The sequence below is a fragment of the Micropterus salmoides genome, unplaced genomic scaffold, assembly GCF_014851395.1.
Source record: "Micropterus salmoides isolate LMB-PRFRI ecotype aquatic unplaced genomic scaffold, ASM1485139v1 Ms_hic_scaffold_16, whole genome shotgun sequence".
NCBI lineage: Eukaryota > Metazoa > Chordata > Actinopteri > Centrarchiformes > Centrarchidae > Micropterus > Micropterus salmoides.
The window spans coordinates 28,930,882-28,945,859 of NW_024040707.1; the positions used below are offsets into that span (position 1 = coordinate 28,930,882).

The 14,978-nt window shown below is 40.1% G+C and overlaps 2 protein-coding genes across 4 annotated transcripts in view; both read right to left on the minus strand.

Annotated features, from left to right (window-relative positions):
• mib2 (MIB E3 ubiquitin protein ligase 2) overlaps nucleotides 1–6,624 on the minus strand; it is a 44,671-nt gene extending 38,047 nt beyond the window's left edge. The window contains exon 1 of one of the 3 annotated variants that reach the window (XM_038723268.1): nucleotides 6,476–6,624. Coding sequence is in view for 2 of the 3 variants with exons in the window: in XM_038723267.1 (XP_038579195.1) it covers nucleotides 5,324–5,354 (31 nt within the window). In the remaining variant the exon portion in view is untranslated. Of the gene's footprint in view, nucleotides 1–749; nucleotides 905–5,323; nucleotides 5,370–6,475 lie in introns of those variants that run through there. The other 2 variants (XM_038723267.1, XM_038723266.1) reach the window with 2 other exon arrangements.
• A 2,410-nt stretch (nucleotides 6,625–9,034) lies between these two features.
• Nucleotides 9,035–13,873, minus strand: ubiad1 (UbiA prenyltransferase domain containing 1). Its single transcript, XM_038723272.1, has 3 exons — nucleotides 13,697–13,873; nucleotides 11,832–12,452; nucleotides 9,035–9,968 (listed from the first exon to the last, which is right to left on the minus strand). Exons 2-3 carry the CDS (start codon nucleotides 12,391–12,393, stop codon nucleotides 9,481–9,483), a joined length of 1,050 nt encoding a protein of 349 aa, XP_038579200.1. The 5' UTR covers nucleotides 12,394–12,452; nucleotides 13,697–13,873; the 3' UTR covers nucleotides 9,035–9,480.
• Between the last annotated feature and the right edge of the window lie 1,105 nt (nucleotides 13,874–14,978).

Sequence of the window (14,978 nt, forward strand, 5' to 3'; positions counted from 1 at the left end):
GATTGATTGATTCAAAATAGAAAATGAGTCAGGAGTATTATTTTTATTGCTACGTGCCACTGTGTGAAGCAGCAAAGGCCTACTTGGGCTGTATGTCTGACTGGCTTATATCCTCACGTCTAATGAGCAAAGGCTGTGTGCCTGTGCATTTTTTTTCACATCACTGAACCTAAATACTTAGCAAAATGCAGTCTTCACACACGCTCTATGTCTGAAGCCTCATCAGCCTTAATATCAGAAATGAGTAAAAACCTGCTGGAACTGGTTCATGTCAGAAACATCTGGTGGCCAGAGGACTTCCAGGAAAATCAATAAGGACCCTGAGTAAATAACACATTTACAAAGATTTCTTCAGAGTGGGCGACAGGCCTAAAATAAGACTCCATTTTCCATTTTAGGCTTCTGCACAGCATACCTTCCTTTTCTCAAATCTCACTCAAAGCTCTCTGTACTGTGGAAAATAATTTATAATGATCAAATATATTTAAATAGACATGCAACTACTGAAACAAATCCAAAATATACTACACTGAATTCTTCAAAGTAAGCTTGTAAGCTTTGCCGAAAAGCATCCTTACAAAGAATAAAATTTAAAAAACTGCTTGATATCGGAAGAATTCTTCCCATTCGCAAACTTCATCCCAGGAGCCTTTTACAAAAAGCTTGGCACACCAAACCACGCTCACCAAGAACCTGTACGTTTGATGAGGTTCTCATATCGCATTATTGTGAATAATTATCATACTCACTCCCCATGATCTTCAGCCCACTTTTAAACATGTTAGCAGCTGTGTGACTCCACTGCGATGTGACACCACAAGCCTTGCACCGCTATTATCCCAGGTCAAAAAGAAGGACCATTTGAAATCCTGAGAAATTATGAGGCAGTCCTCCAACAAACAGGGGAGTGAACCCTTTCTGGCACACACTTATTATTTGGTTTGCTGTGAACTTTGCTCTTCATTTTGGAACATGAAGTTCTTTTCTCCTCTGCTTGGTTGAGGGTTTTTTTTTTGTCTGACAGATGTTGCTCAGATGTTGCTCAAGGACTGGACAGGCCTTATCTAGAACAAAGAACAAAAACATGCAAAAACAAACATACTGGCAGAGTAAGGTAAGTAAAGAACTTACATTAAGAGTGGTGATGATCCTACTAAAAGGAATTTGTGTCAGGTAAATACATTACTCTGTATAATAATGGGGCACTGTCTTGTCACATGATCAGTAGTGTGAGGAAGCTTTGATAATTTATTGTGTTTGCTAATGCTAGTCCTTTGTGAGATGGGCGAGATTTACAGAAGTGCAAATCCAAACCGCACGGCTTAGACCTCAAGTCAAACGTCATATCAAAAGTCAATATTGAGTCACATGTTGCACACACAACATGCAAATTATTTAAGCTATCTAGATAGAATCACTTCATTCAGTGCTTGACAAATCAAGTCAATACAGTCTTCTCAGCAACACAAAGATCCTACTTATACTATAGGATTAAAATCTTTTGCAGCACCATAGCCATTGTCCATATGATAGTACAATGTGATATGACAAGTACCAAGTATCTAACGTTGTAATAGTCACTTCTAACGTTTAACCCGGGCACTAAACATGCTGTGATTAGGCTACCCGCTGTCAAGAATCTAACTAACCCAAAACTACTGGCACAACTTTGACATCACCATATTTGTAAGATTATTGTGATGCAGTGTTTGATCGTTACCTGTCTGTTCCAAACAGCGATCGCTAGCTTTACTACAAACTAGGGCTGGACAATAAAACAATAACTATAATTATCGTAATATAATTTTTTTTCAATAACAATATAACACATTTTTAATAAATATTCAATAAATGTTTGATTTTATTCACTTGAATCATACTATCATATTAAGATGGTTATTTTGTTGAGGAAAAAGGACTGAAAAAAAGCTTTTACTTAATTTTGCTCATGCAAATGTGTTGAAAAATATTTTATCATAATTGTTGAATGTTCTAACTAAGATTTGTGAAGTGATCAACTGTTTGGCATCAAATGTTGACCGTAAAGACAAGTTTAAACCACCTTCAAACTCAAAAGAAATAAAGATTTGATACTTGATCGCAAGATATGAAACTTTTTATCGTGATAACATTTTTGGCCATATAGTCCAGCCCTACTACAAACTGCAATGACATGTGAACAAACTGTAGCAGCATGGCCATGGACGCATACCGGCTGCATGCATGTTGTCTTTGCATATTATCATACTTCCTTTTTTGGGAAGTGAATAGTGAAATCAGCAAATCTGTCCACTATGACAGTCTGATAAAAATAGAAGCAGCCATATTTCCTTTAAAGATGAAGGACGCTGTATGGCTAATCTTATTTCTGAAATGCCAATCTCATTTTCAAACGAATAAAACTGCATAAAAAGAATATATACTGCTCTATCTTAAAATATTAACAGCATCATCGAATGGATTTCACTCTTACAAGACGAGCTAGCATTACCCAATTAGACATGACTGAAACATCAAATTTTGCATCACTTGATAAATAAAGCATGTGCTGTTTAGCCGGATTACCTGTTGGTAGAGTGATGTGCTGTAGGATGGATAGAGAGACCGACAAAAACAGGGAAGGAGAGGAAGTAGCTCCTACCCCGTGCTACATGAATGCATCAGACAGTGAGAAAAATCCAGTGGTCCTACCAGCATCCAGGGAGATAAAAAAACGCCTCCTCAGGGCTGAAGCCCTGTGCTTATGCGCTCCCTGAATGAACCGGGTGAGGAGGAGGGAATACAGTGGATGGAGGAGGAGGAGGGCAGCCAGGCCAGTATTCCAGAGATGTGATATCCAGTTGCAAACAGTCTTACAGAAACAGCATCCTGCTGTACAGGTGAACGGCCTGGCTGTAGAGGATCAGAGTTGGAGGAGGAAGAGGAGAGAGCCCTGCTGTTAGAGGATGTTGCCAGCATTTAGTCCTTTGTGCGTTGTGTCAGCAAGGATTATCACCGTGGTGGAGGAGGAGAGGGAGGAGGATGGCCAGGGACAGCGGCGGTGCGACGAGCGCTGCATTCAGGTCGACGTTCCCTTGCTCTCGCATAAAAACAGGCCAATAAGCTTTGCTCCGCATAGGACTCCTCTGATGCTATATCCCATCACCGGGGACGTGAGTGCCAGTAACACGCGTGTGCAGTCGACACACTGTGTTTACTGACAATATGTACGAACACATGGGCATCAAGCTCAAGGATTCCCAGCCCTATTTTCATTAGCCCGAGGGGCCACCATTCGCTCTACTGCCAATGAACAGACAAGCAGAGGACAGAGGGGAGGGGGAGGGGCAATAGGTTTTGGTGGGAGGTTCTGGGCGGGGGGCTCAGGGAAAAGAAAAGGGGTGGGGTTGGGTGAGATTTTGATGAATGGGCACCTGACATCATGCTTATTTTCAGTCACCAGCAGTGCAACCGCTGCTGGTGAGCAATACCAGTCTAGAGTCTCCTCCGGGCTTACACAGAAAAAAGGGAAGAGGGAGATTGTGTGTGTAGGTTTCCCAATGCTTCCTTAGCCTTCAACAATACTCTTAATGTGACCAGAGCTGCAGGAGACATCAACACTATGGTTCCAGAGACCTGCCAAAATGGCATTCTGTTGATGCTGGCACACACACATGAATGTACAGCTGGTATTGCCAGGACATGGACAGCCGATGAATGAATGGGCGCCTAGGAAGTGGTTTAGACACAGGCTTATAATAAGGTTTATTACACCACTTCCCCATCTTGTAAACAAAGCTGCTGTTGTCCATGTAACAGACTTGTTGGTCTAGGATCACATAAAAAGGAAGCATTCATTCACACAGCTTCCAACAGACAGTGACACACATGACCATGGCATTCATCAGACTGAGGGGACTGCTGATATTTGGGCTTGTTGCAGCCTGGGAATAACACAAAGCTAAGATGCTGAGATATATCTGTGTGGTGTGTTTGATCAAGCAATAATACAGTAACCAAGCATTGTTTGGAACTTCTAGGATAGTACAAAAGACTAGCGGAAACGTTTAGGACTTCAAAATCCAAGTCCAATACAAAGCACTATTCCATTACTTTGTATTCTGGCCTGGACTACTTAAGAAAGCCATCCTTTATCACCATGCATTGTGTAGACCTGACCATCATCACCACGTCATGTCACCCTTTCACTTGTACAGTATATAAAAATTGTCCAACAGTGTACAGAATTTAAGGAAACAGAATAATAATAAAAATATATGCCACCTAACCTGGACCTGCTGCTTCAAATTATAGGTTTTCTTACTGGATCCCATCCTCTGACAAACTGCTGCCATGAGCACCAGATATTCTCACACAGATCAACATTTATTCAGTCCATATCAAACTGGATGACTCTGAGGTAAATTTTTTTTGTATATTGTGACATAGATATATATTGTTATATGGTGCCTTTTTGGTAATCAAATAGGGTAACTGATTGAACCAAAATTACAGGATGGGAGTATTTTTGGCAGAATTACACCTAATAAATCAATGTAGGCTACTTCACATCACATTGTTCTACAAATACTGTCAATCTAGTATTGGAATACAGGAATCCTGCTTATTAATTCCCAACTTTGTCTCTATTGTCTGGCATAATACAACCAAAAGATGTTAACAGGACAGACACCTTGACATAAAACAAAACCGTCAGCATTTTTTTGATTGTTTGATTGGTTGTGCTAGTAGCAAGCAGGAATTGAATTGAATTGAATTGAATTGCCAAATGTAACAACAGAACACTGGCCCATCAGTATCATCCAGCAGAAAAGAGGGACTTTTATTTAACTGTTTATTGTCAGTGGTTGCCTACTAAGACGTTAATCTGGACTGATTCTAAAACATCTCATTTTGTTTTATACAAGTGCTTTAGGTTGATGATCAGTTTCAGAGGCTTTTCTACCTCAAGAGGAATTGCTACAATCCATAAGGTAGCTTATTAACGTTCACCTATAGTTATGGTGTAGAATATTAATTGTGGTAAACTGAGAATATATAATATAAATTTGCCCTATACATGGCATGGAGAAATTATTTAAAAGGTATATGCCTTTAAGTGTTAAAGTGCCAAAAAGAAACATGTTTACAGACAAATGCGTACCAAGAATTTATAGGAAAAGGTCTATTCGGAGACCAAGCACTAAACTACAAAAACAGACAAAAATAGGCCCTATTCTACTAAAGGTTAGTTTTGTAAAGGCTGCCTTTAAACTACCAGCAGAGACATGAACACAGTGGTAAACCCTTTCTAAAAGTTATTCCAACAATTTAAAACTCTTACCTTGAGAATTGCCACACAATATTTTCCCCATTTCTTCTCAATTGCAACCAACTGATCTCCTCGGTTTCTCTGAACCACTAGTCATTTCTGTGAAGCAAGCCAGCAAGCATTTTATGCTCGATTATTGTGATTTAGATTTGTGGAGCCGAGAAGGGACAAGACAAAGAAACAGCAGATGACTGAATCGTTGCTCCCAAGTGGGTGTGGCTGAGAGCAACTGTCCAGTTGCAGCTCCAGTGTGTGACAGCTGCAACAGGGCTGACAACTGCAAAGGGTTCGCATAATGTCATAGTGCTAACACATGTCAGTTCAGCATGTTACCAACTGCGGGCAATTCTTTCTGTAACAGCGCTCCTATCATTGATGAATATGGTTTAAGTGTGCTCCTTATTCACCCATTCGTATGTATTTTTGAGAAGTCAGGCGAAGACCACTGATCTTCCCATCCAACACAATGTAAAGCAGAGACTGACAACTTGACCAGTGCGGACAGGTAGAGCAAAACAAGCACGGCACCCCACTAATCAGCTAGCCGAAGATAGCTTACAAGCTAGTCTAGCCCCGATCCTGCCCGTTCCGTTATGAGGAGACCACATCCCACCAAACGTCGTTCATAATTCATCAATTTAATTACTTTGGTTACTAAATTAAATGGTACTTAAAAAAGGACAGCCCTTTTTTAAACGAATTGTTAGACTAAAGTCGTTGGTTTAATCTGCAAACATATAACTTAACCACCAGCCTTTCTTATTATAGCTCAAGTGTCAGTTTCTAAAATTTGTAACGTTAGCGAAAGTTAAGAATTAGCTGGAACTGCTTCCTATCGTCCACCATAACAGTTTCCGCTATTTTGATTTAGGAATAACGTTATCTTTGACAGGCAAATTAACTGGACACGTTTCATCTTTTGAAGTGGGGCGCTGATGGGTGGATCACATGTAAATTTCACATTAGCCAACAATATGCTATAACATGTAACGACTATTAGTTGGCAAAATTATTAAATGAATTCTGTGTGGCTTTATAATAAGAGAGGATGGTGGGTAATGTGCGTAATACTAGCTTGTCTAACGATGACGCTTGCTAGCTAACTCATGTTTGGCCATCCTTTATTGGTATAAAAACAACTTATTTCATGGTGTAGCTACTTACCGTGCCGTTGTCAAGAATGTTTACTTTGTGGTAAAATATAATTCCATGTCGCTGTACACCACCGACGTTGCCATGGCTTGTTTTAGGACTAATAAGTATTTACTATATTGAAAGGTTTCAGAGCGCACAGCCATGACAACACGCCCATGCGTTGCGTCACTACTAATGCTGCTTTCACGTGCTCCTCGTAATAAACACAAATTCTGAATCCAACAAGGTTTGGTTTCAAGCAACCAGCCGCAAAAAAAATAATAAAACACGTGCTTATGCTTTGCACCATTTTTTTGAATTTCCATGTTTTTAATTTAAATTAATAAACAGTCTTATAGAGGTAAATGGGAGTAGACTGTTGTTACACTGTGCATTTTCAGTGCAAAAAAGTCCATATATAGCATTACTGCTATTTTGGCCTTCCTTCAACTGCTCCCTGCTGATTGCTTAGTAAAACATATAAACGATAAAAGATAACCACTATCAACAATAACCACTGTATATTACCCCATAAACAATGCTAAAGAGGCTAGGAAAAGGATATAACTTGTATAACTTCAATAGGAATATAGTAGGCTACGGTGCAGCATCTACACAAATTGTTTAAAATAAATTGAAATCAACAACGTTGATTGCAGAGGGGTTTTTTCGTGGTGATATAAAAAGAGCGCAAAAACATGCCACAGTTTTCTTTGTCGGGCCCCAGGTGGACAGTCAGCCATTTAGCAGGCTCATGCCTCAGGCTAGACACGTGTCCTTCTCTTTCTCATCTCTCATCAAGTTAAATGACCACCAATCATGTTTGCAAGGAGTCGCAGGGTTAAACAACTAAATGGCAAATGGCTGTACTTCAAAATTACCCATAGATGCAATTTAATTTCACAACATGATGTACACATAAAATATTAGATCACAGTTAAATGAAAATACATCCTGTAACGTCGGTTAATGATATGCCTTATGTGCTCTTTTCTTTCCAAATCATATTCTCCAGATGGTGTTTTAGGGAGTTTCTAAAAGACAACACAAGATAACATAAACAATAATATACTGTTGGACCGGACAGTAAAAAAAAAAACATTCATTTAATATGAATTCAAAAGACGCAAAATGTACACATAGTTAGATTTAAAGCTGAACTAATATTATGTATATACAACCATGGCATTTACCAGGAATTACCCAGAGCCTGTAAAGGTCTCTGTGCGTGTTGGCTTAATGGTTATCTAATACCGCCCCCTGCTGACAAATACCCTGCTACGCAAATCCAATTCAGTGTTTGTAAATGTAACACTTATGAAATGCAGACTGCGACTTTCACTGGAGAAAAAATGTTACATCGTCTTACGTAATGGGCTACTTCGTCTATATTGAATCTATTCAATTACTTAGGCTACTGTTCGTATCAAATGAAAAAAGTGTTTCTTTGACTGAAAAGGACAGGGAAAGGGGGAGGGGGGCATCTTAGGCCTACGTGTCAAGTCTCAGGTAGTGTAAAACAGGTTGAGGATACTTGAAGACGTTCCGCTTCTCATCCAAGAGGCTTCTTCGGGGCTGACTGACTGGCTGGAAGTCCCAGGAATTTAACCTCAGTGGGGTCGCTGTCAAGGTGATGACACCGCTTGTTTCTTTAGTGCTCCTCGTCGTGCTGTGGGTGGGGCATAAGTGGTGACGCAAACCTCCTCCCTTGTTGAGAGATTGGATCTACTCTAGTGTAGATAGTTTCCTTCACTTTTCTTTCAAATCATCTGCACTACCTGTCCAAACTATGAACATTGTTGACCTCGATAAAGTGTCCCTTGTCGTTATGGTAGGTAAACTACCTGGGGAGAGGGCCCTTCTGTGTTGACTCAGGCCTTCGCTTAGAGTCACCTCTGTACAGGCCTGCTCATTCCTCACTGCACAGGACAGCATGCACTGCATTGCTTTTCTTGTGTTTGGGTGTGTGGTTTTTATTGAGAACCAGCCTGTCTTATTTTTAGTGTTCAAAAACACCAGGATGTGGTCTTTTGGTTCTTGTGAACTCCGATGTGGAGGCCACTGTCCACTTAAATGTGTACACAATCCAAAAGGGACATCCAGTTCCAGTCAACCAGTCCCGTAGGGTGCCCTTGATTTAACCCTCCTTAGATAACAATATGCATGCATGTATTGTAACAAAGAAAAAAAGTGATGATTCTTGTGGTGTCTAATACCCGTCTAGTGTCATTTGAAAACTTGAGCTTTTCATTTAGAAACACTGTCAGAAGTGTGTTGTGTCCCACTCTACCAACACAAGGGGAATGTCTTAAGGAATACATGCCGGTCTTTAAGTGTGGTTCACACCTGAAGGTTACAGCTTGATGACTGTGAAACTAGGGCCAACATTTCTGCTTCAACTGTTATTTTCTTATTCAGTGTCCATTCAGCCACTCAACTGCCACATTTTGGATTTGAGATAATGTGCTGCTTTATCTCTCTATGTCCTTTGCTACAACTCAGATTGCTAACTTGCATGTTATATTGTATTATATTTGTTTATGCTGTTAGAAAAGTGAGCTTTGATCCACAATCCACAAACACATGGGATATAAGCATCAGTGGGTTTTATTACAATCCAATAAAGTACTGTTTGGCTTTCCCAAAACACATAATTCACAATAAACAAATTAACAGTATATACCGTATAATGTTGAGAATAGGGGAATAATGGTTTATTGATGTTTTTAGGTCAAGAAGAACAAATATGGCAACTGTGGGTTTATTGTCCATCCTTGTACGATGAAAATGTTTCCTACCTCTACAAAATGACACCAACACTTATTACTTTTAACACATTACAGCGGGCTTAATACTGAAACGTATACATCTTATTATGCCTTCAGCGTCGCAGAGGAGGACCTAAACAAAATTTCTGTTTAACAAATAAATTAGAAAGTAAATTAAAGTCGGTAAAAGCCCTCAGATAGCTTCATACAAATACATAAACTAGTCTGTATTAAAACGACAAAATTTGAAATATCAAAGCTAATTAATCACAATAACGGCAAGCTGCCAGGCGGCGCCAGAATGATCCCAAACACATAGAAGAGTCCCATGAGGAGGTTGAGCTTGGCCGTCTTTTGGGGGATCTTGGCGTAGCATCGGCTGCGGAACTGCTTCTCCAGCGGGAAGGCCATGGGCAGCGTGAGCAAGGGCAGCGCCATGCTGATGGTGTAACGGGTGGCAAGGATGCAGAAGAGCACGTAGGGGACGAAAAGCAGGAGGTTGTAGAGGACGTAGGACAGTGTGGGGCCTATAAGGATGGCCAGGGTGACAATGCCCGCCTGCTTGTCAGAGTCCATGTCTCTGGTGTTGTTGCTGTGTAGGATGGCTTCTGTGTTGAGGGCCAGTGGGACGGCATACACCAGCGGCAGCACTGACAGGTAGCCAACCTGCACCGCGTGGGCAAACATGACTGCCAGCGGGCCGAAGGTGATGAGGATTACCACGTCTCCCAGGGCCACGTACTTGAGGCCAATGCCTGGGGAAAGGAGTAAACAGATGCCGCATTTAGCCTTTTGATTAGTGGTTGTCAACAAAACTCTCTCGCAGGCAACTCTTTTCAGTGTTTCATTCATACGCTCTGGTCCTGTATGTGCAACTTGCAGAAGTCAAATGTAGCATTTGGTTACAAATTAAAACATGATCTTTGGGGTTACAGATAAGTCTTTCAAACTTCACGTCCCCAGGTTGTAACACAGGGTTTCTGTGATATATTTGTAGTCTCAAAGCCTAAGCTGAGATAACCCTGGTGACGTCACCTGGTTTATTTTCTCAGACTTCACAAAGCTCCTCCAGAGTGACAGAAGACAACTGTTTTCACAGGATGAGTAGTACAACATGGCAAGTAAACTGATCTTTGTGTGACCTGTCAGTGACAGTAGAATTACTCTATAAATTCTTTTTTTAAATAAATCAGGAAAACATTTAAGGTAAAAACACACCAATCACAATATTAGCCTAAATCATATAGTGAGGCTGCAACAGAAAAGAACATCACATCTTTAAAACAAGCTGCAAGAATGTGTTTTGCAAAAAGAAATTCTGATGGAAAGTTTACACTGTACATCTCCACCCACAGAGTGATGAATGAACACTTAAGCTCCTTTCAGAAGAAAAAATGTTACACATTAGTGTCATGTTTGGAAAATATTCTCTGCCTTAAAGAGCCAGTTCACCCAAATCCCAACAAACAGGTGACTGTAGCTCAGTTAGTGAGGTTGGGATTTGTTAATCCTGACAACATCTGCCAAATGTAAAGTATTTTCTCACTTACTATCTAGCCATGCAGATGGTTTCAGTTAAATGTACCCTGGTTTTCAGACATCTGTATCTGAATCAACTGCCACCAAAAACACACAGCTGCTGAGTGTTTCAAATTTAACTCTTCAGTGCTTTGAGAAGTAGAAATTTCTATTTCAAATTTATTAGTGGATAGCCCCTTGAGATGCAGCGTCTTGTTTTCAAGAGGGTACCAAGGCACACATACATAATACAACAGGAAAAAAATATATTTTATATCTAACATACCTAGTACAGAAAATACAAAACACAGAACAAATACACAAAACAATTGAGTTACTAAGCAGCTTATACCCTCACCCCCAGACCGGTGACAATGAAAACAGAATTTTAAACATTTCCATTAAACCTTCAGAAAAATACAAAAGCCATGGTTCAGACATGTTATAGCTAGTACAATAAGTACATCACACTTAGTTGGGATACACTAGTCAAAACACTTCTACCTCATTACACAATTGATAGGTAGGTACATTTATTGTCACAATCTCAAATTGACCTTTGTAACTCCCTTCAGCTACAAAGCAGACAATATACATTAATACTGAAGCAATTATTAAAATGGTAAACAGAAATAAACAATATTCACTGATCAATGGAGCAGCGCTGAGGATGAATTAGAGTTTAAGAGTCTGATAGCATGGGGGAAAAGCTGCTCTGCAGTCTGGTGGTTTTTAGGGTGGATGAACATGTTTCATAGGCGAATATACCAAAACCCTGACACATAAAACCCAAACTATTTGCATGGCTACCACAAATTGTATGACAGATAAAAAAAGAGTTTACAAGTAAACTTTTCAACCACAGTGAGCAAATGCTCTGTATAGGGAAACATGTCCCAGCACACTTTCTTGACATCATATGCAAGTTCCCATTTTTCAACACTAACCTATTGCTGGCACCTTGAGCCACTAACATGCAATGTTGCCTAGTGCAGATTATGGTAGGGTGTGTGTGTGAGAGATTGTGCTTTTAGTGCCTGAGGCGGCAGATGAACAGCAAAGCAGCAATCCAATAGATTCAAGTAAATTTTTTTACTCACCTCCAGTGTATAAAAAAGAGCTGGAGAGTCCCCCGAAGTAAATGAGGGCTAGGTGCTCCAGTCTAAGTGTAGACAGGAAGTAAAGCAGAGTGGCACACAAGCACCCCAAAGAATATAACAATGCTCCGAACATAACAATATCCTGCGGTGCCAATATTTCATCCACAAGAGTCCTATCATCACTCTTCTTGTGGTCAATCCCTTTGGAGAAGTCATAGTAGGTGTTTACAAGGTTGCCTGCCCCATGGACTACAAGGACAGCCACTGCACACACCATCAGGATGACCAAATCCACAGAGCCATCCAGTTTGTACGCCAAAGCGCTGCCAAGGGCCACCGGTGTCAGCGAGGTACTGAAGCTCCATGGTCTCAGTGCTAGCACATAGGCCGCACACTTTTGCCTTACATCTGAAGCAACGCGAGCCATCCTCGACATGTGGTTAGTGCCTGGAGAGTGACTGACCGAGTTACTCATTCCAGTCTGCCACTGTTGTCCATTGTGACCATTCGGTCCAGCCAGTACAAATGTTTCTGCCCTACTTTGTTTCTGCTCATTGGCCATTCCTCTGCAAGGGGTCTACAGTTCCAGCAGTGTTCCCAAATGTCAAGAGTCTGGTGTTCCTGTAGCAGCAAAATAAACGTTATCAGCATAAGTAAAAGACATAAGTACATACTGTAACATTTCCCTATATAAAAACAGGCCTGAGTAGCAAACTTAAGTACCTTGAGAACTAATCAAAATGTGCCTGTTGCATTGAATAGGTGTCGTTATTTAATCATTCCAGATGCATTGAGGAGTTTGGCATATTTAGTTACATTAAAAAAAAAATTTACCTCACATTTACATTCCCCACACTAAGTTGGTGAAGACAGCATTCATTTGGCACTGATGAAGTAAAAGTACTGCAGCAGGTTTTGCTACTATACGATGAGATTAATATTAATCATGTACTAATGTAAAAACAGGATTTTACTGTTGCAGTTGGTTGATGTGGAGCTCATTTTGAACTACTTTGTACTACTACTCCATTAATCGATTGTTTGGTGTGTAAACATTCTGAAGATAGCGAGACATGTCATCACAATTGCCAGTGGCCCAAAGTGACACATTTACACTGCTTGTTTTGTCTCAATACTGTTAGTGATACAGTCATATTATTAAAACCATTAAAAAGGAAAAGCATGGAAAACTACTTAAACGATCAAAATAATTCATGGACTAGTCTTTCCAGCTGTACTTGTATAAACTGTTGGGTAGTTTAATTTAAAACTAAACATCATATTTTATAACCTCTTCATATGTTTTGTGTGTGCAAATCTTAATTTTTCGAAGTAATTAGTAACTAACGTTAAAGCTGTCAGAAAAATGTTGTGATATCCCCTCTAACGTTAGTGGAGCAGAAGCAGAAAAGTGGCATGAAAAGAAAATACTCTAGTACAAGTATCTCAGATCTGTTCTTGAGTAAATTTACTAAGTTACTGTCTTCCACAGAGTACAGCTGCCATGAAAGCAACGGGCTGAGTGCAGTAACATTACAGTAAGGTGACTGCCAGCCACTTTGAACTGAAGGTAACGTTGAAGTGGGTGGTTCCCACGCTGTAACTTACAAACCGTCTCTAATTGTATATCTTGCCAATACACGTGGCACTTAATGCCGTGGCGTTAAATACCACCAAACTCAAACGCTGGAGAAACTACTTTCAGGGAAAACCAACACATTTGCCAACTAACGTTCCATGGCGTAACGCCACCGCACCTGGGGGTGGCAAAGAAGCACAGGCTAACTAACGTTACTGAGATTATGGGATTAAAGCTAACTGGCTAGCATCTGAGCTAACGTTCTTGGTCTGTCAGCAGCTCTTACCTGTTATGTCTCTACCATCGGACACACACTGGCTTTCACTCCCCTTAAAAACATATTTATGTGGCCACAGAGCCGGGTACGGTGAGAGGAAGTTAGGTAGTTTCGGTGTCAACTTCGACAGTTGACTTGTTGGCCACCGTTAACCCAACGGCCGCCATTTCCTCTGCCAGAAGTGTAACATCGCACAGAGGTCGAAGAAACCGTATCTCATACAATGGTTCCGACGTGCATTTTATTTCAACAAACAATTTCTTACAGTACAAAAAGAAATTAAGAAATAAATTATAGCAAGGTATTAAACCTAAATTATTTTATGGTTACAGGGCGATTATTAACAATAAATGCTTGTTGTACTTTGTATAGGCTAGATCATCATTTTAATCTATTTTAATTAATCTATTTTTGTTCAAGTGCTAAAGATACGACAAATCTATAAAATGAAAAACTTTGTAGTGTCCATAGATCATGTAGTCGATAGTTCAGTAGGTTCATAAAGAGCAATTCCACTTGTGCAAACTCTCTGTGAAGAGAGGAACAAATTACAATCTGCATAGGAGAAACTGACGCCATCATAACACACCCTTATTGCTACCAAAGAGTGAACTGTTTCAGAGTAGGTAACACAGAATGGCTTATACCATGGGCTTTTAATGGGATGAAAATTGGAACTACAGTTTCTTTATTTCTTTCAAGTGGAAGAAGCTGCTGATGAGCAGGTGGAGGTGCAACTGTGGTGCATGCAACTGCATGCAGGTAGGCTACAGTGCAGTTCAATGAAACATACAGGTGTTTAGTAGCAATAGGTCTACAGTATTTTGGAGATGGCGATGTAGGCCTACAACACACCCCATTATTATTATCAAGTAGCCTAAACAAGATACCACTAATACTTGAGCAGTCCTAATAGGCTTTACACAGTTTAAACAAAAGCAGAGTACCATTTGAAGCCATTGTGTACAGGGATTTTAGAACTCAGAAGACTCCAACAGTGCTTCTTAGCTGATGTAAAAAAAAACTTGAAAAATGTCTAATACTTTACATAGGCTTTCTTCACAGAAGACATTTTGACTTGTCACAGGTGGAAGAAATAAACAGACTATTGTTCAAGATGGCTCTGTTCCATTTAAGTGTCCCATAAGCAAATCCAATAAGTCAGCATGCACAATACTTAGAATTGGGTGACATAGCTTACCTATAAAATAAAACAGGCCTATAGCACATACACGTTGCCTATTCCCAGTAAATAATTCTGCAGTAGGCTACATTTTTTTCATTTTCGTCA